At 42.6% G+C, this 25,089-nt stretch overlaps 1 protein-coding gene across 1 annotated transcript; it reads right to left on the bottom strand.

The window, feature by feature from the left end:
- Positions 1-3,437: 3,437 nt before the first annotated feature.
- On the bottom strand, positions 3,438-6,472 carry LOC110955869 (zona pellucida sperm-binding protein 3-like). The gene is made up of 8 exons (XM_022201015.2): positions 5,903-6,472; positions 5,691-5,809; positions 4,378-4,475; positions 4,123-4,300; positions 3,950-4,052; positions 3,785-3,867; positions 3,608-3,705; positions 3,438-3,534 (listed from the first exon to the last, which is right to left on the bottom strand). The coding sequence occupies exons 1-8, from the start codon at positions 6,401-6,403 to the stop codon at positions 3,485-3,487; spliced, it is 1,230 nt and encodes a 409-aa protein (XP_022056707.2). The 5' UTR covers positions 6,404-6,472; the 3' UTR covers positions 3,438-3,484.
- Positions 6,473-25,089: the final 18,617 nt, after the last annotated feature.

Below are 25,089 nucleotides of genomic sequence, written 5' to 3'. Positions count from 1 at the left end.
GCAGTAGGCTGACCATGCTCTGTGTGCTTCTGTTCTGACTGGATGCTAAACATGACCTTCTGACAGGTGTCTCTGTGAAAGCTGCACATGCATATCAAAGACCCATGAATGAGATAAAAGAGAGACAGCACGCATGCACACACACACACACAGCAGATGTTGCTGTACAAACACTTGTTTATATCACCATAAAATGAATATCTAACTAGAGTGTACTTGTTTGAAACGAATACTTTCTCTAATGAACTAAAGCATACTGTGAGGGAGGAAAATACTGATGAGCAATGCAGTTGTGAGATCAGTGGAAGAAGTCGCATTTTAAAAACTGCAGATAACTGCAGAGCCTTCCAATATTATGATGAGGCTGAAGTGATACTCTGAGCAGCACACATGAAACAGCTGCTGTGAGGTTTGCAGCAAATGCTCTCCAGGAAAAACTCAAATCAGAACAGAGTAAAAGGATGTTGTTATGAGAAGTCTTGTCAAAAACATGGGCTTCAGCGTGATGAGATTTTCCAGAAATCCTGACAACTTAACAAGGAGCTCCTACAATCAGTAGGGAGAGTGTCGTAAAAGAACTGAGAGCTGAACAGAGGAGTCTATTCCTGCTGGATCTGCTCCTCTGCTGGAGGAGGGATGTCTGTTCAGGCCTGAAGCTGGGACTGACTGTGGGATGGTCCACACCTACAGAGGACAGTCTTCATGTCTGAGTGAGCAGCAGTGTGAGAAACAACAATTCACTGTCCAAGCTCAGACTTCACACAAGCATTTAAATAACCATGAATAAAATCTGTATTTGATCACATCATCTTTGAAGAGCTCATGTTCTGCACATTTAAAGATTTAGAATCTTTAGATATACCAATATTTTACAGGAAATGACTGAAAAACAAACACTTCTACAGATTCTGAATTTCTGACAAGATGAGTTGTGTTCCTGCTCTAATCCCTTTCATGCCAGTTGCTGTTCTTCTGTCATTACTTTCCATGGCTTTAACTTAGAAACAATACATAAACATGATAGCGGCATTCTTAATTCAGCCAGCAAAGCTCTGATTGGGGACTCCCTCCTTAACCTGCTGTCAGTGAACACAGCACCCAATCTGTTGAAACACTGAGCAAATCAAAGATGTGGCTGCTGATTCAGAAGTCTAGAACCTGAAAAGTAAAGTAGTTCCTCAGTCAAACAGGCCGTCTTTAAAAGAATTCTGCACAGATCTCACACTGTTGGACTTTTTTTTTTCAATAATAATGAGTACTGATGTTTTACAGCATACTGTCTTCCTTCTTCCACAAATTCTTCTTATCAAAATCTGACACCTACATTAACCCTTAAGGCAACTTGACTGCTGACATTCTGGTTGTAAATTCTCCTGAGAAACACCAGTGGCATCTAATCTAACCTGCAGCAGGGAGCCTCCAGCAGAGATGAGCAGCTGGATACAGGGGTTTGGTGAGCTCACTTCTTTGTGACTCTACATCCCCAGATTTTTTTAATCGTCAGATTTGTAGTTGTCAGATTGACACTTCAGAGCATTCATCAGACTTCACACAGCTGCTCCACAAACACTAAAGGCTTTATGCAACTTTTCACTCATTCATTGGTACTCCCCACCTGCTGAAACAACACTTTAATGTGCAAGTCTGAAGTTCACCTTTACTCTTCTACTAGTTTTGCATGATTTCAATTAGAATTACTCAAACTATTGTAAGCAAATGAAATGTGTTTGACTGACACTTTTTGATGTTTACACTGAGTAGATATCACACTGTTCCATTCAACACAAATACTTCAAAAGCCTTTTTTTTTGCTCTCCCCCTACTTTGGTTTGACATATCTTCATTCACTTTGGGATCATCACTCAATAACTGTTGAAGCTCTGCTTTGTCAGCTTGTTTATGGCACCCTAGAACTGGTGTGGAAATTGTTTGGAAAGAAAAGTAATATTTTCAGGGCCAGTGATTGTTTCCATAAAAACACAGCCCTTGGTTCAGGAATGTATCCTTGAGGGAGAGCTCTAACTTTATTTTTATTTCACTTTTAGGTTCTTTCCTCTAACATGCTGCTTTTCAGTGTATGTAGAGGTCTGCAAACATGCACAGCTCAAAGTCTATAAATCCAATCCAGGCATTCCATCCCTTACTTATCAATGTCACCACGTATCACGTTTGCACAACACCTGCCTAGTAGGTAGTAGATAGGCCCTCAAAGAATTAGCACTTGGATCATAGTTCACCCACATTTCCTGAGTGAAGTTTTTTCTGGTAGGGCTACATCCATATACTCAGATCTGGGGTTACAGTGCAGAACCAAGGTTGCCTGACAGTCAGCTGACCAAGACAGTGGCAGAAAGTGAGACAAGGTGCAGCAGTATTGTATAATACAACTAAACTGTTTTTCTCACAAAACAAATCTGTAGGACTTCCTTTCTTCACCTGAGTAATATTGTAAAAATCAGGAATATCCTGTCTCAAAGTGATGCAGAAAATCTAGTCCATGCATTTGCTACTTCCAAGCTTGACTATTGCAATTCCTTTTTATCAGGATGTCCCAATAGTTCTCTCAAACATCTACAGCTGACCAAAAATCCTGCAGCCAGAGGACTGACAGGAGATAACGAGAGAGATCATATTTCTCCTATACTGGTTTCTCTTCAGTGGCTTCCTGTGAAATCTAGAATAGAATTTAAAATCCTGACAAAGCTCTTACTGACCAATCATATCTCTAAAAGACCTGATAGTACCATATTATCCTAGCAGAACTCTGCACTCTCAGACTGCAGGCTCACTGGTTCCTGGAATGTCTAAAAGTAGAATGGGAGGCAGAGCCTTGCTTGCTCTGGGTGTTGAGGCATATGGGATCTATAAAGCATCTTGAGACAATTTGACTTTTGTCACTATATAAATGAAATTGAATTGTTTTTTGTCAACTGTAGGACTTTTTTTGTTTATGGTGGTCTATGGGTGCATTTCCACTCAGCTGTTTTGATGCAGTTTGAATTTATTCATAATAAAAGTTTTTTTTTTAAAAAATCCTCAGTTTGGGAGTTGAAGTGGAAAACCTTGTGTGTTAAAGTACATGCATCCAATGGATGATGTCCAGAAATGAGGCCAACATCAGTTGCTCTAGCTTCTGCTGCTTTTAATATAAGTATTAACCAGAATACTTTCAGTCTACTGTGCACAACTAACCCTCTGACTTTACATGTAACACATGTTTTGACACAGTGAGCAACACCCTGTTGCTTCATGGAAAGTTCTTGCAATCAATTTCACAAAAAAAAAATTTTTTTAAAAAAAGCAGCTTGTTGAAACATCTGCATTTCACCATCAGTTCTTGTTGATTACCAAATGGAGACCTCAATCCCCACTGCTTTTGGTTGGTATGAAAACACTTCAAACTGCAGTGTACACCATTTTGCACATCAGACCAGCACTTTTAAAAAATAATCACTTTATTGTTGAACAAAATATGTAAAAGGTTTCATTCTATGTCAATGGGTCCCAGGGTCACTTTAGCTTCCCATTGCTCATCTAAAAAAACAGAAACAATCATTTGGCATCAGGTGAAAAATAATTATGTACATTGCTGCCAACATGCCATTACCTTTTATCGCCGCATCCACATCTCGAATCTTCCTCATTGCACGTGCGTCCTCACAGCAGGAACAGAACTGATGTTTACCAGTAGCTTCACTCCACCTACTGAGGAAGGAGTTGGTGTCACAGTAACCATCTTGTGAATCAGTGAAGGAATCAAAGAGTTTCACAAATGCTGTCATACCCCACATCAAAGGAACACGCCTTGTGCTGAATGGTGACTGGGGAGGAAGCTGGGATGGCCTTCAATTTGCAAGTGATGTACATCTGTTGAAATCAAAAACAGGCTTATTATATTCAGAGAATCAGACAGACAACATACTTTATCACCAGAAATTATTTCACATACCGTCCTCAGTGGACGAAAGCTGTAGGATTTGACCTGAAATTGAAGCTTTTCAGGGCGAGTCTGAGGTCTGAACCTGGAACCCGTGTGTCTGCCCCCCAAGCACCTGTGCAAGAAAGTCAATATTAATGTCACAAGAAAGGTTTTTCACGTGTATCTGCATATCTAAAACCCACCCATTGTTCTTTATAAAAGCATGTCTTGGCTCTGAAGTAGAGTCTGGCCATTTGGTGGCAACACAACTCTTCGCCAACACTCTGAGGGGTGTGTGATTGCTTCGCATGACCGATGCCTGCATGTTGATGGTATCTCCCAAGGCATACTTGCTGGAGGTTCTCTCAGACAGCCAGTCATCTAAGGCAAAAATAACGATATTGTTTGGTAAAAATCACACTTGTGATCTGTATTCAGTGGTGGTTTCTAGAACCCACCATCCATGAGCTGTAGAGAGAAACGCGGCTGCTGCTCAGCCTCCACAGCATCTTTGTTGTGCTTCCAGGCAAGATGCAGATGGCTCAAACTCTGCTTCCTGAAAGAGAAATTTAAATTGAGTGCAGTTGCTGTTAGACTCATCAACATTCACTCTAAAACATAAGTGCTACTTGTGTAATTTGGCTGATATAAAACCATCTCTCTAGGCTCAGAGCTCTCAGGTTCTCAAACTGAAGTATGAAGGACATTTCTGGGAACTATTATCAGCGCACTGGTACACATTTAGTGTTTTACTGGGATTTACAGCAGCACAATGTATATAAGCCTGATTGTGCACTATATATTGTGCCCACATTCAAGACCGTCTTCTTGTGGGATTTGTTCAAAAGAAAAATGTAGAATATCACCAGACTTTGGATGTATGCCTTGGTTTCATCAAAGCAGAAGATGTCCTGTACTCCAGGCAGTTTGCTTGGCTAGCTCCTGCTGGAGTCTGTGTGGGCCAAGCTTTGACTAATCCTAAAAATACTCAGGAAATCCTTCAAGAAACTGAGGCTGATTTTAGAGCAGCATTAGTGGTACACGGTATAATATTTTTTCCCAGCTGAAATCATTAGAGGTACTGCATTCATGAGAAGAGGGCTTCATTAAGCTTTATGAAAACAGCAAGTAACAAGTTATTAATTCCACATGTGATTAAAGGTGCAACACATACCCCTAGTGGCAGTGCTATTAACCCTTTGATGTGCAGTGGGAGTCAGAAGTTTAGCATTTTCCATTGGATTTGGGTCACTTTTTTGAACCATGCTCCACACCAAAGGATTAATAGATTTGAGTCATCCAGGGTTCAGATTATGTTTTCTGATAGGCTCTTAAGTGTTGAAATCTTTTTCCTGTGCGTTGTGGCTTCTGCTATGCTGAAATGTCTGATGGGGTTGTAGCTACAGTTAGCTCAGGTTGTCATAGTGGAGTTTCTTTTGATAACAATGGATCAAATTAGTATTTGCTTTGACAACACAGACATAGCTGATACAGGAGTTGGCCAAGAGTAAATATTAACCCAGTGAGCCTTCGGTATCAGCTGGACATGTGATAGTCCACTGTTTGCTGCAGACTAGGTGGGGGGGGAAGTGAAGCATGGAGTTATTGTAGGTTTAAGTTAGCGACAGTGTCTGCAGTACAAACTGGTTTTGCATGTTTGATGTTAAGGCCAACCTGTGTGACATTAAGCAGTTTGTTGTAATTTTCCACTTAACAGAAAGCTGATTTCTTTACACAGTAAGCTAAAGAGTGTCTTTAGATTTCAGCTTACCTCAGGTAGTGGCATTCAACTCCAATCACAGCACTCTGTCTCCTTATGATGGGACTTCCGCCCAACACTTTGGGGTTGTAGACCAGTGTAAAGGCATAGATTAAGGCAATCTCTGTCATCTAAGGAAAGAAGAACAACCTTTTAAAACATGGGACTGACATTACTTGACTAAAAACTAATATTACCACATTATTTGAATGCAAACATCGTACCACCGGCACGCTGCCACAGCCGTGCAACTCAGATTCAAAAATCAGTACATGAGACAAGTCGTCAATCTCAGTGGCTGAACAACCACCAAGTGTGATGTCCTCTGGATCTATCAGCCTGCCGAGGCCCTGCAGGTCCTGATTCACTTCCACCTGGATCTTACTCTCCCCACACCTCACAGCGACACGGTTGGTCACCACTGGCTGTGGCAGTTTGAACTCAGCAGGTGGCTCATTCACTGGATCCACTGGGTCCTCTGGAAACTTCCAGGAGAAGGGGCTGGCTGCCGGTGGCGTCTGCTTCGACTGAAGGCTGTCGGTTTGTCGAGCAGACTGACTGGAGTGCTCTCTCTCAGGTTCTGCTGCTGGTTCAACTTCCAGCACTGCAGGCTTCTGCTGCTCGACCCCCCGGCGGGTTGGCACACTCATACTGAGGAGCCGAGCATCACTAAGCCTGACACATGCAAACAAAAAGCTGAACACAATAGGCAGCCTGGACCCCATTGTTGCAAACAGACTGTTTTCTGTGCAGCCTTCTTAAGAAGGAGCACTGAAGCAGAGTGAGTCCTCCTTCACTAATCAGTTGAATCTGTCTCCACACGTGTGGATCTCACAGCTGCTGGTCCTTCACTGATTGGTCACTCTATGATCTGCACAGCAGCCAGTGGTGGAGGAGTGAGTCATCTAATGTAAAAGTACACAAGTACTCCATTACAAGTTAAAACAATGCACTGACAAGTAAACTCATGTAAGTAAAATTAAGCAAAAACACTGAAAGCAGTAAAAGTTAAAGTAATCAAAGCAGCAAAATGGCCCCTGTGATTGTTATACTGTTATACTCTGTCTGTCTGTCTGTCCGTCCGTCCGTCCGTCTGTCTGTTTTTTTGATTTATGCAAATTTATCCAATTTATGAGGTTTACTCATGACAGGTTTTGTTTTTATTGCTTTTTGACTTTTGTTTCATAAAGCAGTTCATCTAGCATTATATAGATAAAGTCTGACTGACTGAACCAGTTGGATAGGTTCAGTCTGTGAAAACGTTTCATGTTTTATCCACTCACCATGTGTTTACCATGTAAAATCCATCCATCCATCGATTCTCTATCCACCGCTTTATCTTCACTAGGGTCGTGGGGGGTGCTGGAGCCTATCCCAGCTGACTCGGGCGAAGGCAGGGGACACCCTGGACAGTCTGTCACAGGGCAACATATACAGACACACAATCACACTCACATTCACACCTATGGACAATTTAGAGTAACCAATTAACATCAGCATATTTTTGGACTGTGGGAGGAAGCCGGAGTACCCGGAGAAAACGCACGCATGCACAGGGAGAACATGCAAACTCCATGCAGAAAGATCCCAGGCCCACCCCGAGATTTGAACCGGGGATCTTCTTGCTGCAAGGCGAAAGTGCTAACCACTACTCCACTGTGCAGCCCCCATGTAAAATTGTAATTTGTAAATTGTAATGCAGCACAGCCATACTGTAAACTGTACTGTATACATTAAAGGAAAATATTCTAATAATGTAAAATATTTCAGTTTTGTATGAAAGAGTGTTCCACACTGACAGCAGCTGTATGAAACTCTACCATCCAGTATTAATCCACAGCTGCTCCACACATTGCAGACAATGTTTAATTTGTCTGAAAAGGTGCTCGGAAAAAATCCAAACCAGTGGCCAAGCTGAGTGTCCAGCACACCTCTCTGTTTCATGGACATTCATTCACACAAAAATGTCTTTATTCAAGAATTTATTCAGCCATTTAATGATGCTGCTGTTGATTAAATACAAATTACAATACAACTGTGAAATATTCATACTGTACTAACACTTTACTAGTACTACGGTATTCTACCTTATGTCATCTACTGCACTGAATTCCAGGGGGTCAGACAGCTCGAGTTACTTTGGAGATTAAGATTTTTTATATAATATCTTATAAAATACAACTGCAACAATATTTTTATCGTTGATTAATCTGACAGTCTTTTTGACCAATCAAAATTAATCAATGAATTGATTTAAAGTAAAGAAATACTCATTTCAGCTTCCAACATCCCAGGGCGACATCTTCAGTTTGTCTGACCTGTGTTCCCAAAATGAAAGTTTCCATTTGCAATAAATCTAATTTAAACCAGCAGATCCTGGAACCATCAGATATTTCATTTCTGCTTGAAAAATGATGTATTTGTTATTCAGTCAAAAAATGAATGTAATGTGGAGAGTAAACATGTTAAAATTTGTGATGCCAACAACTGTGTGAGTAAAAATCACAAGTTCTGTGACTAATTACCACAGAACATTCAGAGCTGTGGGGTTTCCAGAGGTGAAACATTTGGAAAGAATGATGCAATAACTGGTAAACTAAAGTTAGGTAACCAGCACTAAGCCCCATTATAATCATTTGCAGTGATGTGTGTTGGTTGTGAGGAATCCATCGTTTTGTCGTGTCATGTGGAGCCTGGACGTCCTCCTGCTGCAGCAGCTGCTGTGGTTGTGTTCACGCAGCGCAGAGCAGGCGCTAGTTTGCTCTCTTATGTTCTTCATTTATCTTTGCAAACGGCACGTTTGCTTTGGACGCCTGAAATAACACCACATCTCAAGGCTGGAGTGGGGGTGGTGTTACCATAGCAACAGTAAGTAATGAAAAATGCCTGTCATTCAGACTGCATAACACTGATTCACTGGAAGGTGAAATGTATTACTTGGAGGGCCAAAGACAGAGCTCACACTTTAATTTTCAATCATTTTATGTTTTATTACAACCTGCATTAGGTTTGTTTGCTTATGCTCACCTTCAGCCTGACATTTCCTATATGGAACTACAAAATGCCAATATTTCATGTGGGTTATAAATAAACTGTGCTTCTATCCATCCATCAGTTAAAGCTACTTGATCCTGTGTCACTGGGTGACAGGTCATCAGTTCATCACAGGACTAGAGTCACTATGCCAGACAATTCTGTAGAACACAACGGTCTGGCTGCACCATGCCATCATTTTGTTATAAAGTGAAATAAATGCAGGGACGTGTTTGTATTTCTTTACAACAATCACAGTTGTTGTAGGCGGGGCTAAGTGAGGATGCAGCTTCAGTGTTCACTCAAACAAGCTCATACAGACTGAACCAAAATCTCAGCAAAGCTGGACGTTTTCAGTGTAGGAGGTAACTGCCTGGAGGCTGTTGTTGATGTTTCCCATTGTGAAATCTGACTGAAATGAGGAAAACATATGACGGGGTCTCTCTGTGTGGAGTCTGCATGTTACATTCTTTGTGTCAGACTATCACAGAACTAACACAAAGAGTCAAACAAGCATCCACACCTACAGCTGATTTATAGTCACCAGTTTGCTGACATGCATGTCTTTGGATGGTGGGAGGAAGCTGGAGCACCAAACAACCCACACTGGTGAACACAGAGAACATGCAAACTGCACACAGAAAGACTCCAGCATATGTTTAGCTGTGAGGCCACCGTGGTAAACCACTGCACATAAACTACACTTATTACTATTAATTGTTATTTGATCACAGATATTTTCAATTATGTCAGTTTATAGGTTTTATTTATGTTTTTTTTTTTTGTTATTTAGTTCTTTCCTAATAACACAACAACATGAGCTGGTCAGGCACAAAAATGAAATAAGATAAAACTCCCACAAGCTCTAGAACTGTGAACATGAAAATGATGAAACAAACTGAACAAAAACAAACTGAGTTTTCATCATGTTGAAAAATGTTTTGTATCAGAAGGTTTTTACACAGACCACACTAATTAGGGTACGAGAACCAAGGGGATGAAGATTGTAATGAAATTATTAGACTTTCTTCATCCGACAACTCATAAATAGTACCACCAGCAGAGCCCTGCACAGTGTCACAGCTCGTCATTCATGCTTCACAGTGGGAACAATACACGGAGGCATCGTCCTTCCAACACATGGGATTGTCACACATTCACTTTGAGCGAGAATCAGATAAGTCCAGATTCCCATTTCCATCCATCCATCATCTATACATTGTTTAATCTTCTTTAGAGTCATGGGGGGCTGGAGTCTATCCCAGCTGACATAGGGTGAAGACAAGAGACACTTGGACAGTTAACAGTTAATCACAGGACTACACACAGAGACAAACAATCACACTCTCATTCATATTCATGTATATGTATAAGGACAATTTAGAATAATCAATTAATCTCAGCATGTTTCTGGACTGTGGGAGGAAGCTGGAGAACCTGGAGAAAACCCACACATGCACAGGGAGAACATGGAGACTCCATGCAGAAAGATCCCAGGCCCTTGGATCTTCGGGCTGCAAGGTAACAGAGCTAACCACAGAGGTACTGTGAAGCCCCAGATTTCCACTAATTAATTTTAATTCCTTGTGTTAGTTGGTCCACAAAGTTTTCTTCTCCTTCTCCTTGGTCTCCCTCAGTCGTGGTTTCTTTGCAGCAGTTCTGCCATGAAGGTCTGATTCACTCAGTCTCCTCAAACAGTAGATGCTGAGATGTTTCTGCACCTTAAACTCTGGGAAACAATGGTGTGGTCTCTAATCTGAGCTGCTGTTCCTTGTGAATTTCTGATGCTGCTAACTCAAAGTTCTCTTGTGTGGAAGCTCTTGGTCTTCCTGTCCTGGGTGGTCTTCAGGATTGTCAGTTTCATAGAGTTTGATGGTTTTTGCTCGTGAAGAAACTTTCAAAGTCCTTGAAATGTTTTGGGCTTGTATCTTTCACTGATGACGAGCTTTGGTTTTGTTTGCTTTGCTGAGCAGTTCTTACCATCATAAGGATTTGTACAGTGGTTGAACAGGGCTGTTTGCTGTGTATAAACGCCACCTCAACACAACACAGCTGATGATGTCAAACATAAGAGAGAAGAAATTCTAGCAGCTAACGTCTGACATGACACACCTGTTAGCTGAAACCACTCTAGATGACGACCTCATGAAGCTGCTTAAAATAAGGTTGAACAGTGTGCAAAGCTGCCATTTAGGCAGACAAAAATAATGTGACAAATTTGTCATATTAGATTCCATTTCCATTTGTGTTTTTTATGAGCCCTATTCAATGACTAGAAATCCTTATTATGGTAGGAACCAATCAGCGAAGTAAAGAAAAACTAAGTCCATCATTAGTTAAAGATATGAGTCCAGAGCATTTCAACACAACATCCGCATACAGTACAGTCCATATTTCATTTTTACCTGGAAATGCTCAGTACTGCACATGGATCAGTTGCACATATGGTCATTATGGCAATATGTATATTTTATTGGTAATAAACCGGAATGCACCCATGCCCAGTGAGGTAGTGAAGTCCACTTAGGTCAGTGCATTAAATTTATGGTCAATTAGCTTTTATGTAACTGTGCAGCCATCCAAAAATCCTGCCATCCAGCATCAGAGGCTACAGCACTCCCCTGCTTTTTCTACCTGAAAGGCTTTTCATAACGTCTTAGTGAACACTTTCCATCGTGGATGTCATCAGCCCATCAGTACCAGAGGAGGAGGAGGGGGGGGGGGGCTTTGACATCAGGGTCACCAGGGAAACGAGAAACCGTAGCAACAGCCATTCATACTTCAGGTTCTCTCCATTTTTAATCATACTCTATTGTAAAATAAACTCATTTAGTTCATGTTCAAAATGTTGACAAACAGAGCGTGTGAGTGTCAGGACTGAATCTGAAGCAGCAGATAACCACTGCCATATCCTGACAAACAACAGAAGGACATTCAGACTGGCTGAAGGTTGACCTGAACACACTCACACACACTCCCATAATGAATGCATGCCAACATATGTTCACCTTCAAAACTTGTTCTTGAATTGATGTCAAAGATTTCAAACTTTCATCTTCAAAGGCGTTCTCACCCAAACCATCAGAACGATGCATTATTCACGAGATGTTAGCAATAAGACGGGAGTGTACGAGACACGAGAAATACTGTACCTCACATATCATGCCCTGAAGCCAAGTGCTTTGCAGAAGGAAATATGTTTGAGAGTGTGCCTTCCAAAGCAGCAGAGTGACTGAGGAGGGATGTGTGTGAAGCAGCGTTCAGTCAGACAGCTGCTGGGCTGAGAGCTCTCTGGCAGACTCAGAGTTATGTACAGAGGACAGATGAGGTCAAATCTCTGCAAAAGTTAACTTTACATTTCAGCAATAACAAAGCTCTTCAGAAGTATCTCCTGCAGTGCATGAGTCATCTGGAACAATTCACTACAGGAGGTCAGTTAGCGAGCAGCATCACAAGACAAACAGGGCAGCTCCACAAAGTCACATTAGAACTAATTATTTCATTTTTGTTGTCTCCGTCTTTCTCAAATCAAGCTGAAAAAAAGGAGTTGGAAAACTTTAGCTCCTAAACTGATCTGAATTAAGATTCAAGACTCAAGACCTGCCCTGCGACAGACAGGCGACCTGTCCAGGGTGTCCCCTGCCTTCGCCCGAGTCAGCTGAGATAGACTCCAGCACCCCCGCGACCCTAATGAGGATAAAGCGGTGTATAGAGGATGGATGGATGGATGGATTCAAGACCTTTATTTATCACAAACACAATTATAGATAATATAGTGTGCAGTGAAATGTATTGTGTCAGATAGAAACAATAAGAATAAGAAGAATAATAGTAATGAAAGACAAATAATCTTGTTCTAGTCCAAGTGGTATTGTTGGCTACTGTCTCTAGTTTGTGTTTAACCACAGTTACTGTTGTGTTCTGCTCTGATTTATGCAATTTTCCCACAGGAATGACAGCGCCTCAGTAGTCCAGACCTACACTACCCTTCAGACGTTTGGGGTCATCCAGACAGTTTCATGTTTTCCATGAAAACTCACACTTTTCTTCATGTGCTAACATAAGTGCATAAGGGTTTTCTAATTATCAATGAGCCTTTCAACACCATTAGCTAACACAATGTAGCATTAGAACACAGAGTGATGGTTGCTGGAAATGTCCCTCTGTACCTCTGTACTGGATTTTTATTTATTCATTTAATGTTGTCATCATTTTTTTTAAAAACTGCTTTTCTTTCAAAAATCAGGACATTTCAGAGTGATCCCATACTTTTGAAAGGCAGTGTAAATGTCTCAGCAGCTATCAGGTGACTTTCTGGGAAATGTACAAGCATTCATGGTTCCCAGAGGATGATTTTCTTTACTTGTAATTTTTCTCTCGCATCGCCTGCAGGTTGACATTTTCACACTGTTTTACTTAAAATGGGAACATAATGTGAAAAGTGAGCACCATGCTATATTCCAGAAACCTTAAAGCTTGCAGCTGAGACCATAAATTTTTTTTTTTTTTTTTTTTTTTTTTCTCTTTTTTGTCTGCATTTATTCTCATTGTTTAACTCCATGAAAGGGGTGTCAACACTTTATGAGATTAATGCATATTTTAGTCTTGCAGCCAAATATCTTATTATTTGGTGCATGCGTGTGACCATCACCAGCCCTCCCTGAAAGCTAAGCTGACACTTTTTATTACATTACCCTGTTTAAGAGCCAGGGAGGGCAGTGCTACACCTCAGTGGTGATGTGAGGGGAAACAAAGGGGTGGACAGGACGAGAGGGGATGGACAGGGACAGGGTCTAGCAAGCAATGCTATTACATCTGAAGAATATCAGGTGTTGTGCTATTCCCAACTAATAATTACCCATCAATAAGACAAAAAAGCAAACACATACACAAGAGAACAGAAAACCAAACAAACAATAAATAAATAAATAAATGAAAGAATAATTAGCCAGACAGTACTAAACACCATAGTTGTGGGTGTCATGTTAGTATAGAGTGGAATAGGCCAGATGATACTAGAGGAAGATACTAGAGAAAAGGAGAGAGGGTTTAGTTTGAGATTAGACTCTGGAGAGAGTCTCAGCACATTCCGGCGGGTCCCATCACTGCTCAACAGCGGAACTCGACAGGAGCTGGTGGGACCTGAGCAAACATGCACATGCAAGTGTGAAAGACCCCGAAGCCCAGAACAGCCATCACAGCAGTGCAGTGCCAAGCCGACAGGGCACCCCCCCACAGGCCGAGGAGCCACGGGGCAGCGCCCCCAGAGAGCAACCGGGGCCACCATGTACCACACGGACCCCGAAGACAAGAGGGCGAAGCTACCAACACCCCCAGCACGCCGGAACCGGCCCAGGCAGCCCGGGGCAAGCGGACCCACCCGCCACCCAAACCCCAACCCCGCCCGCCCCAGCCCCACCAAACCCCCACACCCCACCACCCCACCCACCCACACCCCACCCACCCCCCACCCCCAAGGGGGGCCGACGGCCCCAAGCAGCCGGGAAGCCAGACACAGGGGCAGAGCGCCCCGCCGAAGGGACGGCAACCAGCCCAACACCGGGGCAGGCCGCCACCGGAGGCCGGCCGGAGGGAACCGGAGCCGGGACCCAATGCGAGTCCAGAGGGCAAAAATGGACAGAGCAGTGGGGCCCGGCAACGCCAATGGGGGGGGCACCCCGCATACCCACCCGCACCAGCCCCCGGGCGAGCACAGCACACCCAAGGCCCCCACATCCCGCGACACGAACCAACCCCCCCACCAGGATAGAGGCACCACACACAACCAGCCCGCGCCAAAGCCACAGCACCCACCAGGACAGCCAGTCCAGATCCCGCAGCCCAACAAGGGTCACCGCACCAGCCGGGACCAGCAGGACACGCAGGAGAACCCCCACAGGCCCCGGACCCCCGGCCCCGGGGACCCCCAGCCACAGCGACACGGATGATGGTGCACCCCGCCGCCCCATAGCCGTAAAGCCATATGGGGGCCAGATCCCACCAGAGAGGCCATAACGGTGAAACCCACCCGTTATTCTCCTATTAATATGTCTCCCGATCCCTAACGGGAAACATTATCCCAGCACCGTGGTAGTGTAACCCTGGGTGTCATGTGGTGCATTAAAAGTGGGAAGGCTGGGGGGGCGTTAGCCAACCCAGACCTAGCCCCAAGGTGAGTGTGTGTGGTGCATTAAAAAAAAAGATTGGAGAGCAGGGGAGGCAGGCAAGAGGGTGATGAGGGGGAGACAGGGCCGTATAGCCCTGCCACCCGCCCCACCACAGTGCCCATCGTTCCCACCCCCACCTGCCCTCGGGGCCCTAAATGTTGTGTCCCTATATGTGCCTAAAGGTTGCTATTTACAGTGAGGTGTGAAAAATGTGAGGTGCACAATCAGAGGCATTCTGGTGTGGATCTGGCCCAAGAGGACAAAGCAGTGGGGGAGGCAGGTAGCAAGACCACCGGTACTGACGCAGAGGGCCCCCAGAGCCAAGAGGCAAGGGACCGGGGAGGGCCCACACGAACCAACTGGCCCAGCCGGCACAAGAACCCCCCGGGAGCTGCAGATCAGAGCAGCGCCCCGGCAGGCACCGTAGCCCCAACACAGGTCAGCCACATGCGGCGCCCCACCCCGAAGGGGGGACCAGGCCGCGCCACAAGGAAGCGAGGGCCACAAGCCGCCACACCCACCCAGGAGCCGGCACGACAAGGACGCAGGGCGCCCACCCCGCAGCGCCCCCGAGACCCCACCCACCCCACCACACCCCAGGACAGCACCAGGCCCGGACGGAGGCCCCCAGCCAGCAGAAACTGGACTCCAGTGGGGGCACACAGGCCAGGATGAAGGCCTGTGCCCAGGTGGGCCAGAGCCACCCCCCCAGAGAGAACACCCAGCCCCCGCGCCAGACCACCCGCCCGCAGAGGGCCACCGGCCCCCCACGGGAGAGGGAGAGGGGCGAGGAGGGGCGGGCAGGCAGGAGAGGAGGGAGGAGGAGGGTAGCGGAGCAGGAAGGGACAGGGGAGCAACGGAGGGGCCGACTCACCCGAAGCCCCCCGGACCAGCCAGGCGCCCAGGAGAGATCAGCCGCCGACACCCCAAGGTCCAGGGAGAGCGTGCAGACCCAGCAGACCTAGAGCTCAATGGGGGAGACACCCGAGACATCCAACACCAGGGAGAGGGGCACAAGCCACCCCGACCCCGCAGAGCCAGAGAGCAACCCCGGGAACCCTAGAGGAAGGTCACCACCAGTGCATGCATACGGTCTTGAAGTCCATGGTGCTATCAATCTTTGAGAGTTGTAGTGTTAATAAACTGAAATAAAACAGAGGAAAGTTAGACCATATGCACAGACAGAACAGGTATTACAGATTTTTTTTTTTTTTTTTTTTTTAAATAATGGAGGCAGTGGCATACGCCCACATACAAGCAGGAGCTATAAGTTAATATTTAATGAATTAATAAATGGAGACCATTTTTCTTTAAATGAGTCCAATTGTTTTTTCCGGGTAGCAGACATTCTCTCCAGTGAAATGTGTTCTGTGAGGAGGTTTAGCCAATGGATGATGTTGAGGGCTTTCTTATCTTTCCAGTTGACTAAAATAGTTTTTTTGGCAATGGCGATAGCTGCAAGTGTGGGTTGGATGTGGATAACCGGTAAGGCTGTTAGCGTTAGGTCACCAATTAGGCAAATGTTCGGGGAATGTGGAATCCCACAGCCCAAAATATCGGAGAGTTTCTGTGTGATTAGTGCCCAGAATTGATAGACAGGTGTACATAGCCAAAGGGCGTGAAAATATGTGTCAGCCATGTTTTGAGTGCATTGAGTACATGTGTCTGAGTTTGAGAAGCCCATTTTATATAATTTATATTGGGTTATATGCGTTCTATGAAGAACCTTAAATTGGATCAGTTGTAAGTTGGTATTTTTTGTCATTTTAAATGTGTTTTCACAGATCTGGGTCCAAAAATCAGAGTCAAAGGATTTGGACAAGTCTTCTTCCCATTTGTGAGTTGGTAGGTGAATAGAATCTGTATTTGAGAGTAAACTATAAATTTTTGAGAGGTTCTTTTTGTTTCTTGGAGACAGTTTCGCAATATATTTGACAAATTCAGGTGGCTGTAAATCAGTTGGCTGTGGATTAGACTGAAGCGATGGAATTCTACTTGTAAGCGTCTTCTTTACCTGTAGGTAGTGGAGGAAGTTTCCATTTCTTATTTCGAATGTTTGGAATAAGTTTGTATATGTCCTAAATATGTTATCATCAAAAAGGTGGTGGAGGTGGGTGACTCCTCTCTCTGCCCACGTCCTGAAATAAAGAGCTATTTTATTGTTTGCAAAATCAGGGTTGTGCCAGATTGGGGACAGTATGCTGGGTTTTAATTGGGAGCCTGTGACCTCCAATGTTTTCCACCAGGCAGACAAGGTGGAGGCAATCATTGGGTTCTTGAAGCAGGAGTGATGTTTAAGGGCGGAAGTGATAAAGGGCAGGTCAGAGATTTTGATCTGGTTACAATCTAACTGTTCTAGTTCCAGCCAGGAGTTATATTCTACATGTGGATGAATCCATTTGGTGATATACTGAAGTTGGTTGGCTAAGTAATAATACATGAAGTTGGGGGCTCCCAGTCCCCCTTCTGATTTATTCCTCTGGAGGGTGGCCAGACTGATTTTAGCCTTTTTGTTCTTTGAATAGAATTTACCAATGGCAGAGTCTAACGATTGAAACCACTTTGATGTGGGTTTAAACGGAATCATGGAAAAGAGGTAGTTGATTTTAGGTAATATTTTCATTTTAACCGTAGCTAATCGTCCCAAAAGGGAGATGGGGAGGTTATTCCATCGCCTTAGATCATCACAGACTTTATCCAAAAGTGGGGTGTAGTTCAGGTGAACTAGCTCTGAGAGTTTGGAGGAAATATTTATGCCTAGATATCTGATGTTGCCAGTAGGAATAGAATAATTCGAGGTTTGGACTGTGGGATTCCATGAGTTTTCTGTTAAAGGTAATATGATTGATTTTGACCAGTTGATGGAGTAGTCTGAAAGACGTGAGAAGGTTGTAATGAGGTTAAATACTTCCTTCACTGAGGTTTTCGGTTCTTGTAGGTAAAGTAAAATGTCATCTGCGTATAGGTTAATTTTGTGTTCAGTCTCCAGAGCACATATACCTTTGATATCAGTGCTTTGACGTAGACCATAAATTAATTATTGAAATATTCACTGATGTCACAGATGGCGTCATTTTCTCATAGACTTCTGTACGATCCTGTTAGATGGAGTACAGGATAAACCCATTTCTGTGTTGACTTCCCTTTTCAGACCCGAAAGCCACACCAATCTTTCAAATACATCAGGTTTTTCTTTGACAGCAGCAAATTTCTTTTGAATGGTAAATAATATTCTGCTTGTTAGGTTCATGATGGACTTCATGTCTCATATGGTCGTATTGTGTATTATTACTTATTTTGAGCTGCTAAGTGTGGAGCTGGTTTTAAATGGTTTATATACAAAGAGTAACAAGATACACACGTGGACAAAATTGTTGGTACCCCTCAGTTAAAGAAGGAAAAACCCACAATTCTCACTGAAATCACTTGAAACTCACAAAAGTAACAATAAATAAAAATGTATTGAAAATTAAATAATCAAAAACAGCCATTACTTTTGAATTGTTGATTAACATAATTATTTAAAAAAACAAACTAATGAAACAGGCCTGGACAAAAATGATGGTACCTCTATAAAAGATTGAAAACTATTTGACCAGAGTGACATGATTAACTCAGGTGTGCCATTTAATTGACATCACAGGTGTTTCCAAACTCATAATCAGTCAGTCTGCCTATTTAAAGGGAGACAAGTAGTCACCCTGCTGTTTGGTGAAAAGGTGTGTACCACACTGAACATGGACAACAGAAAGCGAAGGAGAGAATTGTCCCAGGACATCCGAAAAAAATTATAGACAAACATCTTAAAGGTAAAGGCTATAAGACCATCTCTAAACAGCTTGAAGTTCCTGTGACAACAGTGGCTCATATTATTCAGAAGTTCAAGACCCACGGAACAGTAGCCAACCTCCCTGGACGTGGCCGCAAGAGGAAAATTGATGACAAATTGAAGAGACGGATCGTTGGAATTGTATCCAAAGAGCCCAGAGCAACCTCCAAAGAAATTAAAGGTGAACTCCAAGGCCAAGGTACATCAGTGTCAGATCGCACCATTCGTCGTTGTTTGAGCCAAAGTGGACTTCATGGGAGACGACCAAGGAGGACACCACTGCTGAAAAAAAACTCATAAAAAAGCGAGACTGGAATTTGCAAAAATGCATGTTGACAAGCCACAAAGCTTCTGGGAGAATGTCCTTTGGACAGATGAGACCAAACTGGAGCTTTTTGGTAAGGCACGTCAACTCTATGTTCATAGACTCAAAAACCAAGCATACGAAGAAAAGAACACTGTCCCTACGGTGAAACATGGAGGAGGCTCAGTAATGTTTTGGGGCTGCTTTGCTGCATCTGGCACAGGGTGTCTTGAAAGTGTGCAAGGTACGATGAAATCTGAAGACTATCAAGGCATTCTGGAGAGAAATGTGCTGCCTAGTGTCAGAAAGCTTGGTCTCAGTCGCAGGTCATGGGTCTTCCAACAGGACAACGATCCAAAACACACAGCCAAAAACACCCAAGAATGGCTGAGAGAAAAGCGTTGGACTATTCTAAAGTGGCCTTCTATGAGCCCAGATCTGAATCCCATTGAACATATGTGGAAGGAGCTGAAACATGCCATTTGGAGAAGACACCCATCAAACCTGAGACAACTGGAGCTGTTTGCTCATGAGGAGTGGGCCAAAATACCTGTTGACAGCTGCAGAACGCTCATTGACAAATACAGAAATCGTTTAATTGCAGTGATTGCCTCAAAAGGTTGTGCAACAAAATATTAAGTTATGGGTACCATCATTTTTGTCCAGCCCTATTTCATGAGTTTGTTTTTTTAAATAATTATGTTAATCAACAATTCAAAAGTGATGGCTGATTTTGATTATTTAATTTTCAATAAATTTTTATTTATTGTTACTTTTGTGAGTTTCAAGTGATTTCAGTGAGAATTGTGGGTTTTTCCTTCTTTAACTGAGGAGTAACAACAATTTTGTCCACGTGTGTAAACCTAAGTGGTTGTGAGATGATTAATGGGATTAATTTGAGGGTTTTTTTTGTGTGCGTACCATTTTTCTTGATATGTTCTTAAGCAGTTTCAACAAGAAATCACCCTTTTGTTGAATATTTTTGTTGAATGTGACAACTTTTCCAAGGGATTATAAGTTAAAATGGTTGAAAACACCATGACACTACTTACACTCACACTACACCATGAGAATGTGCTGTATTATATTAATATAATGTTCTGGTAAATCTTCATCTGCAAATGATGAATTCAGAAGCACTCTGCTCAGTCTGTGCTGTCTTAAGTTACTGTATTTATTCTGGCTTCTTCACATCTGACAAAACACAGAGTCTGCCTAAAAATCCCTTTCTCCAGCAGCCTATTATTCCAAAGCAGTCTTTTCTTTCCTATTTACTCTTTCTTGCTTAATAAAAAAAAATTCCAATAAGAGCTAGTTTCCAAGAGAAGAAAGGAAAATTCAGACTAAGATTTCTTCTTTGTCCAGAGTATTTCCCCAAGACATAACTGAACTGAGTTTAACATCAGTTTAATGTTTTGGCTATTTTACTATCATTTCTGAATTAATTAAATAAGAACTAATTTTCCTCAAGTTAATTGGTTACTCTAAATTGTCCATAGGTGTGAGTGTGACTGTGTGTCTGTATATGTAGCGCTGTGACAGACTGGTGACCTGTCCAGGGTGTCCCCTACCTTCACCCGAGTCAGCTGGGATAGGCTCCAGCACACCCCGCGACCGTAGTGAGGATAAAGCGGTGTATAGAGAATGGATGGATGGATAATTTTCCTCAACTCCCAACACAATCCCAGTTGAAGATGTTAAAATTCTCAATATCAGGTGTGGAAAACAGCAATAGCACTGTCAGGTCTAATCTAACTGGAGCTATGGAGGCCCCTAAATGACACAGATAAAGTGACGGTGAAGTAATTAGAGCTGGTGTACAAAGAACTAAATAAACTCACAAATTTGTGACACGGCAGGACTGATGCCGGTCAATCTTTTTGGCTCCAGAACGAGACTTCTTAGGCTGCAGAGATGAACATGGTCTAGCAGATTTTATCAGGTACTTACCAGCAAAATTATTTTATAATCTTATCATAAACAGTTCACATTAACTATTTTAATGTATAAAAGTCATTTTGTGATGTGACGCGTTGTACATCTTTCCAGATGGGACCTTTAAAGTCGCCATCAAACGTGCACCAGTAAATGTAAAAAGCAAAAGCATTATGTTTTCCTGTGAAAGTCATGAACTTGTGTCCCTGACTTCTTTTATGTCCAAACAATATGACTGTACTGTTGTTATGCAACAATTATTTAGGCCTGCAGGAACAACTGAAGGGAACTGTTCAGAGGGAGGCAGGCTGATAAAAGGACAACTGTTTCCTTCTGCTGCTTTACAAGCTGAAGGCCTGGATATCCACAGACCTATTAAGTGATAAAACTGTCAGTTGTGAGATTAGCAGAGCATCTCAGAGGAGTAGGGGAGCCTCGTGCTAATGGGGTGCTCGCTGAAATCCCTCTAAAGAGCTGTGCTACGTTTCTGTGACGCGAGTGTGTAACTAGACAATCACAACCGCATGACGTCAATATGTAATTGAAAGAAGCAGACTATAGCCTGGGAGGCAAAATCTAATCTGTAAATCACTCCCTGCACTGTTTGCTGTTGCTTGTTAAACTTTCTGCTCTAATCAAAACTAAACGCCACTCAGATTGGTATCAACAGTTTTATCAATTTCTGTCACCTCTGATCGGAGTTACACACGTGGACAAAATTGTTGGTACCCCTCAGTTAAAGAAGGAAAAACCCACAATTCTCACTGAAATCACTTGAAACTCACAAAAGTAACAATAAATAAAAATTTATTGAAAATTAAATAATCAAAATCAGCCATCACTTTTGAATTGTTGATTAACATAATTATTTAAAAAAACAAACTAATGAAATAGGGCTGGACAAAAATGATGGTACCCATAACTTAATATTTTGTTGCACAACCTTTTGAGGCAATCACTGCAATTAAACGATTTCTGTATTTGTCAATGAGCGTTCTGCAGCTGTCAACAGGTATTTTGGCCCACTCCTCATGAGCAAACAGCTCCAGTTGTCTCAGGTTTGATGGGTGTCTTCTCCAAATGGCATGTTTCAGCTCCTTCCACATATGTTCAATGGGATTCAGATCTGGGCTCATAGAAGGCCACTTTAGAATAGTCCAACGCTTTTCTCTCAGCCATTCTTGGGTGTTTTTGGCTGTGTGTTTTGGATCGTTGTCCTGTTGGAAGACCCATGACCTGCGACTGAGACCAAGCTTTCTGACACTAGGCAGCACATTTCTCTCCAGAATGCCTTGATAGTCTTCAGATTTCATCATATCTTGCACACTTTCAAGACACCCTGTGCCAGATGCAGCAAAGCAGCCCCAAAACATTACTGAGCCTCCTCCATGTTTCACCGTAGGGACAGTGTTCTTTTCTTCGTATGCTTGGTTTTTGAGTCTATGAACATAGAGTTGATGTGCCTTACCAAAAAGCTCCAGTTTGGTCTCATCTGTCCAAAGGACATTCTCCCAGAGGCTTTGTGGCTTGTCAACATGCATTTTTGCAAATTCCAGTCTGGCTTTTTTATGAGTTTTTTTCAGCAGTGGTGTCCTCCTTGGTCGTCTCCCATGAAGTCCACTTTGGCTCAAACAACGACGAATGGTGCGATCTGACACTGATGTACCTTGGCCTTGGAGTTCACCTTTAATTTCTTTGGAGGTTGCTCTGGGCTCTTTGGATACAATTCCAACGATCCGTCTCTTCAATTTGTCATCAATTTTCCTCTTGCGGCCACGTCCAGGGAGGTTGGCTACTGTCCCGTGGGTCTTGAACTTCTGAATAATATGAGCCACTGTTGTCACAGGAACTTCAAGCTGTTTAGAGATGGTCTTATAGCCTTTACCTTTAAGATGTTTGTCTATAATTTTTTTTCGGATGTCCTGGGACAATTCTCTCCTTCGCTTTCTGTTGTCCATGTTCAGTGTGGTACACACCTTTTCACCAAACAGCAGGGTGACTACTTGTCTCCCTTTAAATAGGCAGACTGACTGATTATGAGTTTGGAAACACCTGTGATGTCAATTAAATGACACACCTGAGTTAATCATGTCACTCTGGTCAAATAGTTTTCAATCTTTTATAGAGGTACCATCATTTTTGTCCAGGCCTGTTTCATTAGTTTGTTTTTTTAAATAATTATGTTAATCAACAGTTCAAAAGTAATGGCTGTTTTTGATTATTTAATTTTCAATAAATTTTTATTTATTGTTACTTTTGTGAGTTTCAAGTGATTTCAGTGAGAATTGTGGGTTTTTCCTTCTTTAACTGAGGGGTACCAACAATTTTGTCCACGTGTGTATAGACAGATTTATGAAGAAAAACAACCTGAAACTATACAAGTGATTGGGGCAGCTTTATAATTTTATAGAAAAGTCAATAAATAGGAACATTAAGGGACTATATTTCTTGTGATTCCTACACTGCAGCTCTCTGCTGCCATCTGTCAGCCACACACAGTAAGAGCCAGTATGCAGCTGCACAACCTGGACACAAACACATCCGCGGTGCCGTGGAAAAGTATTTGTCCTCTTCTCGAATCACATATTTTTTAATATATTCCCCAACTTAAATGTTTAAGATCATCAAACAACTTTAAATATTAGAGAAATATAAACAAAGTAAACACAAAATGCAGTTTCTAAACAATGATTTAATGTTTTAAGGGAAACAAGCTATCCAAACCTACCTAATCCTCCATGAAAAAGTAATTGCCCCCCTTGTTAAATCATGAATTAACTGTGGCTAATTACATTTTTTTGGCAAGGCGAGTTCAATTTCTCTGACCTCCAGACCTGTTCAATCAAGAAATCCCTTAAATAGAACCTGTTCAGAAATTCAGGAACAGATGAGAAATGACGTAATTGACATCTATCAGTCTGGAAAACGTGACAAATCCAATTCTAAAGCTTTAGGACTCCAGACAAATGACTTTATCCACAAATGGAGAACACATGGAACAGTGGTGAACCTTCCCAGGAGTGGACCAATGACCAAAATGACCCCAAGAGCACAGAGACGACTCTTAAAGGAGGTCACAACAGAACCCAGGACAACATCTAAAGAACTGCAAATGTCGCTTGCCTCAGTTAAGGTCAGTGTTCATGACTCAACAATAAGGAAGAGACTGCGCAAAAATGTCATTCACGGCAGAGTTTCAAGGCCAAAACCACTGCTGACCAAAAAGAACATAAAGGCTTGCTTCACTTTTGCAAACAAACATCTGAATGATCCCCAAGACTTTTGGGAGAATATTCTATGGATTGAAGAGACGAAGGCTGAACTTTTTGTCTCCTTACATCTGGTATAAAATTAACACAGCATTTCAGAAAAAGAACATCAGAGCAACAGTGAAACGTGGTGGTGGTAGTGGGATGGTTTGAGGACCTGGATGACTTGTTGTGATTGACAGAACCATAAATTCTCATTTCTACCAGACAATCTTGAAGGAGGATGTTCGGCCATCAGTTTATAACCTCAAGCTGAAGCGCACTTGGGTTTTGCAGCAGAACAATGATCCAAAGTCCAGAAAGTCAACTTCTAGATTAAAAATCCAAATGAAGATTCTGGAGTCGAGATCCAGACTTGAATCTGATTGAAATGCTGACAGGACCTTAAAAATGCTGCTCATGCTGGAAACCCTCCAGTGTTGCTGAATTAAAACAATTCTGCAAAGAAGAGTTCACCAAAATGTCTCCACGGAGATGTGAAAGACTCAGTGCAAGTTGTAGAAAACGCCTGATTTCAGTTGTTGCTGCTGAGGGGGACCCAACCAGTTATTAGGTTTAGGGGGCAATTACTTTTCACACAGGGCCAGACAGCCTTGATTTTTTTCCCTTAATAAAATCATCATTTAAAAACTGCAATTTGTGTTTACTTGGGTTATTTTTGTCTGATATTTACATTTGTTTGATGATCTTAAACAATAAAGTGGGGAAAATACACAAAAAAATTAGAATTTGGGAATAGGGCAAATACTTTTTCACAGCACTGTACACTCATGTACTGTTTGTACATATCATGTTGTATCATTAAGGGACAATTACCTTAACTTATAGTATCCCTTCAAAGCAGGCAGTGACCAGTTTTTGGTCACTAAGACAA

Source organism: Acanthochromis polyacanthus, chromosome 13 (genome assembly GCF_021347895.1).
Source record: "Acanthochromis polyacanthus isolate Apoly-LR-REF ecotype Palm Island chromosome 13, KAUST_Apoly_ChrSc, whole genome shotgun sequence".
Lineage (NCBI taxonomy): Eukaryota > Metazoa > Chordata > Actinopteri > Pomacentridae > Acanthochromis > Acanthochromis polyacanthus.
Note: the sequence above shows the minus strand (reverse complement) of the source record. Positions and strands in the feature narration are given on the sequence as shown.